Below are 7,527 nucleotides of genomic sequence, written 5' to 3'. Positions count from 1 at the left end.
TGTTTTTTAACACCATGTGTCTGTTGGGTAGCTGGAAGTGCAAAGCTTACGGCACTGAAGCTGGAAAAAAGCCAGGCAAACCTTTTTGGTGGATGTTTGGAGCCTTCAGGTGAAATCCTGAAAATAGCAATACAGGTTTTTCATTAAAATATCTCTTGCCAAAGACCTTTGAGGGGGGTCTGAGGAAGGAAGGGAGGAAGCGGTGCACTAACAAGTTAATACAGCCTTATCCAGGACGGCAGAAGTCACCGGTACCTGCTTAAAACCGCTTAGTGCATGTCACTTTAATCGACTTTATGAACATGTGCTTTGCACATGTGCGCCTCTTAATATACACTCAGAAAGGCTGTGTTTTAGAGAGGTGCTGGAGCAAGGACTTGAAGGGTTTCTCTGAAGAGCAGCGATCTCCTGCTTGTGTGACAGGCTCAGGGATCCTGTAGCATTCCTGGTTTAAATCCTTTGCCCTAAACCATCCCCAAAGATATCACAGTGTCTGTTTACTGCGGTGAGGTTTGGGTGCTTTAGATAAGCTGAGATAAACGGGAAGAAGTTATACTAAAATTCATTTAAACCAAACTCAATAGATTTTTGCATATTTTTTTTTCTGTCAGGTTCAGTATCAGCTAAGCTGTTTAGTTCAGCTGCTGCCTTAAAGAAGTTGTTTCTATGTCTTTAATGACACCAGTTAAAGGGTGTGCTCCTTAATAACCTTTGCTCAGCCCTGAATTGGCCAGCCACTGGACTAGATGATCACTGTAGGTCCCTTCCAACTGAAATATTCTCTCCTTCTCCCTTCCCTTCCCTTCCCTTCCCTTCCCTTCCCTTCCCTTCCCTTCCCTTCCCTTCCCTTCCCTTCCCTTCCCTTCCCTTCCCTTCCCTTCCCTTCCCTTCCCTCCCCTTCCCTTCCCTTCCCCCAGCAGCACCATCCAGCAGATCAGAGTTTCAGCATGAAAACACTCCTTTTCCTTTGCTATTGCTTTAAGCTGTGAAGCCAGTTGAGCAAATAGGAGATGATTCACCCTTAGCGACGCTTGTTGAAATTATAGCTGCTGCTAGCAGCTTTGCGGCGCCGCTCCTCTGCCGGCCTCGCTGGATTGGGTGAAAACCAAAGCTTTTTCAGCTTTTTTTCTTGGCGGTCTGCGGAGAGAAGCAGAAAATGTTTCAAATTTAAAAGCAAATTTGTGTTTTACTGAGCTTCAATAAAGCTGGAGGGACGGAGCCGTGAGATCTGCAGACAAATCTCTTGCAAGACCGACATCTTGCCGGTTGCTCATGGTGGGGACCGGCTCTCGCAGGGCAGGACAACAAAAACCTCTGGTGCGTGGAAACAGACATAAAACACAAGAAGCTCAAATTTTTCCCCGTGTAGTTTTGCCCGCTGGTGGTGTTGCCGCTTAATAAAGGGAAACAAAATGATGTTCCTGTGCTGCCAGTGACCTTCCCAGCGTGGGGTTGGGTTCCCCGTGGGCCTCCCTGCTCCGTCCCCGCCCCGAGCAGGCGGATCCCCGCTGCCGTGGGATCCCAGCCCCGGAGCCGCCAGGCAGCCGCTGCACTGCAGGTGAGTGGATGCATCCACCCACGGAGGTCCTGAGTGGGAGCAGGGGGAGCAGCAGTGGGGTTACGGCACGTATTGCCTTGCAAAGAGAGGGTTAAGGCTGTGCTCGTCCCCTTGTGCGTGGAAGTGGGAGGTGGGTGTGCCACAGGCTCTGCAGTTAGTGACAGCAGCTGGAGAGCATAGAAAGTACTCGGTGCTTTAGGGGTAACGGTGGGATGGTGAATATTAAGGAGATATGAAGCTGTTTACAACTTGCAGGGTGCTGGCGTACCCCTGCCTGTGCCCCAGAAACCAAGCGGAGGGGTGGGAGTGTCGGTGCGTGGGAGGCTGGAGACAGCCCGAAAGACACCCCAGAAAATCACTGGAGAAATAGCGCTGAGGGGAAGAGGCTGTTTTCCCAAATAGAAGTAGCATCAAGGGGAAGAAAATTCCTATTTCTTTCCCAAATAGAAGTTTTTCCACTTTGCATGAATATAGGAAATACTTGGGGTGCTTTATAGAGGTCTGCCCTGGGACATTCCCTGTGGCCGAGCTCCCATCGGGCCGGTGAGAGCTCAGAGAGTTGGAAATGTTGGAAATGCACCTTTGAGGCATTGCTGAAGGGCAGGGCTGCCGCGGCTGCGGGTGGGAGAAACCCCCTTCCCATAGCAGCGGGCAAATAACCCACTGGAGCATTTCCAGAGGGAGACACGGCCAAGAGCTCCAACACTGCAGTGGCAGAGAGAGGACAGGGTGACCGCGGGCTCCCAGCTCGGTAGCACCATTTGGTGGCAGAGGAATGGTGTTTTTTCCAAGACTTTGTTTAAGAATCGGCCATCCCAGTCCCGGCGGGGAGATGAGAGACTCCTGCCACGCTGTTCCACCGGGGCCGAACGGATAAGAAATCCTTGTAAGGGAGCAAAATTCCATCTCCCTGAGGTATTGCAGGTGGGACCCCTCACCGGAGCAGCACAAACCATTGGCAGCCGCATACCTGTGGCTTGAGCAAACCCAGCCCGGCTGGATCCGGCCTGGGGAGCCCGCAGGAGCCGTGTGAGCACCCTTGGCTTCAGCCGGTGAACAAACGGCAAATGCAAGGGCTTAAAAAAAACCCTGGAAGGCAAATAAAAGCTTTGCAAGATACGGGCTGTTCAAACAGTCCGGGCTTCTGGATGCTGGTTGAAAGACTGACTTAAAAATCTCATGGGCTCAGCAGTATGAGTGTTTTGCAGGGAAAGGGGTTTTTTGTTTGGTTGTGAAAACTTTGTTATCCCTAAGGCAGGGCAGCCGGCTTTGCCTTGGCCTTTGTGCATCAAATAGTTTCTTTCAAAGAGTATTTTCCTTCTGTTTTCAATTTGGAATTTTCCGTTTCCTTCTCTGTTTCTGCCTCGCTTTTTTTTCCCCCCTCTTCTTTTATGAATGCTCTCTCTGAGCGGAGGAACCCAGCTCAGGCTGCGGCTATTCCTGCACGCAGGCGGGTGTATTTTTGGCCCTGCTGCGGCAGAGTGGCTTGGCATGGACCCATAAAGCTTGTGAAGCAGCTTGTATTCCCTGGGCTGGAGTGGCCGATGGCACATGTGCCCCTCTGGCTGATGCGGGGCGAGTGGGGATGCGTGGGTTTGCGGCGGGGGAGAAAGGGGACCGCCACCCATGGGTGCCACACTCCTCTCGCCTTTCCAGGCCTGCCGCAAGCATCCATCCCGTGTGTCACAGGGTGGCTGCGTGTCCCCCAACGTGCTGTGCTGGTTTGTAGCCCCCTCATGCTGCTTCTGTTTGCTGCTGCAGCCCTGCCCAGGGATTTTTTGGATAATTTTCTTATTGAATCTTTTCCCGGATGATGCCTCAGGGATGGGGACTTGAATAACACTGGCTGCGGCCGCATGCAGGGCAAAACCGCTGCTGGGACACGTGTGGGCGCCGACACCATGTTACTCATCCCACCGAGCAGCTCCGCTCCTCCACATGCCTTTGCAAGGGCAGAGTGTTGTCACCGGGCGCCTCCCCCTCGCGCAGAGCCTGCGTAGGTGCGGGTGTCACCCGGCGGCTGGCACCGGCGGCTGGCACCCCCTGGCCAGGGCAGGGACGTGGCCGTGTGTCCCCCCTGCACCACCATCACCGCCCCTAAAAGGGCCTTGCTGGAAGGGCCCTGCCAGCCTCCAGCGCTGCCGAACTAGCCGGGGTGAGAGCGGAGGGCTGGCTGCAGAGCGGGTTTGCTGAAGGCAGAAAGAACAGCTCCCGCACTGCCTTTTCGTGTGTGTGTTTTTTTTTTTTTCCCATTATGAAAAGTGTTTTGAGGCTGGGTAAAGCCCCCTGACTTCTGAGCACAGCAGACCTGGCACGGGAATTTTTTTGCGTAGGTCAAATGCAGGGGTCCTCATTGACCAAGGATTGACAATTTGAGATACCAGGATGCTCAGGGGGCTGGAGCATCTCCCTGATGAGGAAAGGCTGAGAGACCTGGGTCTGTTCAGCCTGGACAAGAGAAGGCTGAGGGGAGGGTTCATCAATGCTTATAAATATCTAAAGGGTGGGTGTCAGGAGGATGGGACTGGGCTCTTTTCAGTGGTGCCCAATGACAGGCCAAGGGGCAACGGGCACAAGCTGGAACACGGGAAGTTCCCCCTGAACATGAGGACAAACCCCTTCCCTGTGCGGGTGCCAGAGCAGGGGCACAGGCTGCCCAGAGAGGCTGTGGGGTCCCTTCCCTGGAGACATTCACCCCCCGCCTGGACGCGGCCCTGTGCCCCTGCTCTGGGGGTGCCTGCTCACACAGGGGGTGGGACAGGGTGAGCTCCCGAGGGCCCTTCCAGCCCCCACCGTTCTGTGAGTCTGTGATTCTGTGACCCGTGGTTCTTGGAGGACGAGGGTGCTCATGCAGTTTGCGATGCTGCGCGGTGCGTCCCTGCGAGCAAAGAGCAAAAAGCCCATGAAAATGCATCGAGAGGCTGGAGAGAGCCAAGAGCTCTCAGGGCAGAGCAGCCCCAGGTCCCCGTCGTCCAGTGTCCTCTCTCTGCTTGACACCGGTGGTGTTGTAAGGTCAACAATGGTGGTGTGTTAACATCAACCCTACAGTGGCCAATTTAATCCAGAGGGTGTTTGGGCTGGGTTCACCCCCCGGCGCCGTTCAGGCTGTTCACAGTGGTGACCCTCGGTTTCTCCCGCAGGTACCAGACGAGGGTTTGTTGTGCGGTACCAGAGCTGTCGGCTCTGCCTGGCAGGTATGTGATGGGCACGTAGCGATTTCCAGCCTGTTGCTGCTGTAACCGGTAGCTCTTCTCAAAAAAAAAATCTCTATTTTTTGGATGGCGTATGTTAAAAATGACTTAAGTGTCCTTTGTCTTTTGTTTTAGGAAAAATGTCAGACGGTTTCTCTGTAAGTACGGCTTTCTTTAAAAAAAAAAAGTGGGGGCTGTGATTGTTTAATTGCCTTGAAGCGGGGACCTTCGGCAGGCGTGGGGGCACAGCTTCGCTAACCTGCGTAACTCCCCAGATCCGCTCCAGTTACATTTACTGGTGTTTTGGAAACCTCAGGCCAGGCACTGGTGCCCTGCCACCGCTCGGGAGCAGCTGGGCGCTTGCCCTCAGCGCACGCTGTAGGCTACAAGAGCTGGGCTTTGGAGGACTCGACCTGAGCCCAGGGTTAACGTCGCCCACCTAACCCTCCTCCTTTCCCCTCTGTCCCCAGTTATCTGACGCCTTGCCCGCCAGCAACAACCCCAACCCCACTGCCCCCCCAGCCCAAGGCTGGCCATCCTGGGGGAACCAGCCGCCAGCTCCTGGGGCGTTCCCAGCGTTCCCCGGCCCACTGGGGCCATATCCTGGAGCACCGGGGCCATATCCTGGAGGACCAGCAGGACACGGACCATATCCGGGAGCACCTGGAGCATTCCCTGGAGCACCAGCAGGACCAGGGCCATATCCCGCCCCAGGACAGCCGCCCAGTGGCCCTGGATTTGAGCCCACTCCTCCGCAGGGGGGACCGGCTCCTCCATTGGTAACAGCTCCATCATATTATAAGGGTTCCTGTGTCTTCACTGCCTGATTTTCCTTGGCCATGGGAGGGATCTGGGGCTGGCTGTCCCCAGGACAGGTGGCACAGGTCATCACTGCATCACAGGGCTGCCCCAGTGTGTTGTCTCACCGAGAGCAAGCCCATGCCTGAGCATTTGGCTTTGGACGTGGTTTTCTGCTAACACCAAACCCCTCTTGTCTCCCAGAAAGTCCCCTTTGAGCTGCCCCTGCAGGCAGGACTCGTCCCTCGGCTGCTCATAACCATCACAGGGACCGTCAACCCCAACCCAAACAGGTACCAGGGGTGTCCAGCACTGAGGGCAGGGGCTTTCCACTGCTGGATGGAGCGGGGGGGGCGGGGCTGGAATTTGCTTTCCATTCCTGAATAACCTGGTATGAAATCAAATATTACACAAAATAAATGTGTAAATGCCCTGTCATTGCCCAATGGGGTCTGTGGGTTTTTTTTCTGCCTGCTTGCTGCTACTTTGGGCAAGCCCTGCTACAGAGACCAGGGCTTTTGCAGAAAAAGCAGCAAATCCGTTGTTGTCGTTGCAGGTTTTCACTGGATTTCAAGAAAGGGAATGACATCGCCTTCCACTTTAATCCTCGCTTTAAGGAAGACAACAGAAAAGTCATTGTCTGTAATTCAATGTTTCAGAATAACTGGGGAAAGGAGGAGAGGACAGCTCCTCGGTTTCCGTTTGAAGCTGGAAAACCCTTCAAGGTACCAAAAAACCCCTCCCAACTCAGTCTTAATGTGCCAATTGCAGCTGCACTGTGAGCTGGGAGGGTTGGGTCAGGGCTGTGCAACAAGACTGACTCGAAGGACCTCGCTACTTTTGCACAGGAGTCGGCTCCCAGAGGTGCTTTCAGGGCAGTCGCCCAGTGGGCTTCCCTGGCTGCCCAGCACAGCAGGCCTGCAGCAGCACCTTCCCTGCACTTCTTACCCCTCCTGGGGTATAAATTCTCCCTATTCCTGTTAGTCTTACTTAGATTACATCCTCCTTATTTATCCTGTTGTTCTGCAGGTTTCTATAAAGCGTTTCCCCCATGGGCAGTTCTCTTCAGGAGCTTTTTCTCCTGCAAAATAGGTTCATGTTTGGTGAGAACTCGGCTCTTGCTGTGTGAACTGTACAGTGCTGCTTCTTGAAAATACTATCATAGTCATGAGGAGACAAACTCTGGGCCGAAACACGAAGGAGGAGGAGTACGGCAGGGCTTTGAGGAAGGCAAATGTCACCAGTGTGTTTGCAGCCGAGAGCTGGTGCACCAGCTCATCCACATACCACTGGTCTGGACTCAGCTGGCTGCTTTAGCCAGCGCCAGCCTGCTCAAGTCTGTGGCTTAAAACTCCTTCTAGTACAAATCTGATATTATCTTTTGGTGTTTTCATTCCAGCTCCAGGTCCTTTGCGAGGTGGATCACTTCAAGGTAGCGGTCGACGACGCTCACTTGCTGCAGTACAGCTTCCGCGAGAAGCAGCTGAACGAGATCACCAGGCTCTGCATTGCCGGGGACGTCACCCTCACCAGCGTCACGCCCACCATGATATAACTACGGTGGTGGAATTTTAATGCAAACTTAATATGGCTGTAACAGAAGTGCCTTCTTGCATGAATACTTTGATGTAATAAAACATACTTTCACAAGTAAAATTTGTTTGCAATAAGATCTCAAAAGACACTATGTCCCCCAGCAAGCCAAATCCAAGTGTGGAAGTATCAGAATTGCTGCTGTAGAGGCAGAGAATCTCTTTGCCAAAGGATGATGACTGGGAGCAGTTTGGTTTGTACGGAAGGAAGTACTTGGGAAAGCAGCCCGTGGCGTAGTGCCGCTGGTCCCGTGGACTAGGGCAGCAATCTTCAACCCCATCTTCCCCAAGTACCAGACAGCAGTCAGTCACTGGTATTTTTAGCCTCAGTTGCTCTGTTAGGTAAAGCAGTTATGCCTTTTTCACTGAAGGACTCAAATCAGTGCAG

General features: G+C 53.6%; 1 protein-coding gene across 1 annotated transcript; it reads left to right on the top strand.

Annotated features, from left to right (window-relative positions):
• Positions 1 to 1,412: 1,412 nt before the first annotated feature.
• On the top strand, positions 1,413 to 7,203 carry LGALS3 (galectin 3). The gene is made up of 7 exons (XM_064461089.1): positions 1,413 to 1,558; positions 4,699 to 4,752; positions 4,885 to 4,907; positions 5,220 to 5,528; positions 5,752 to 5,840; positions 6,104 to 6,272; positions 6,947 to 7,203. The coding sequence occupies exons 3-7, from the start codon at positions 4,890 to 4,892 to the stop codon at positions 7,100 to 7,102; spliced, it is 741 nt and encodes a 246-aa protein (XP_064317159.1). The 5' UTR covers positions 1,413 to 1,558; positions 4,699 to 4,752; positions 4,885 to 4,889; the 3' UTR covers positions 7,103 to 7,203.
• The last annotated feature ends 324 nt before the right edge of the window (positions 7,204 to 7,527 follow it).

The sequence above is a fragment of the Phalacrocorax carbo genome, chromosome 9 (assembly GCF_963921805.1).
Source record: "Phalacrocorax carbo chromosome 9, bPhaCar2.1, whole genome shotgun sequence".
Classification (NCBI taxonomy): Eukaryota; Metazoa; Chordata; class Aves; order Suliformes; family Phalacrocoracidae; genus Phalacrocorax; species Phalacrocorax carbo.
Note: the sequence above shows the minus strand (reverse complement) of the source record. Positions and strands in the feature narration are given on the sequence as shown.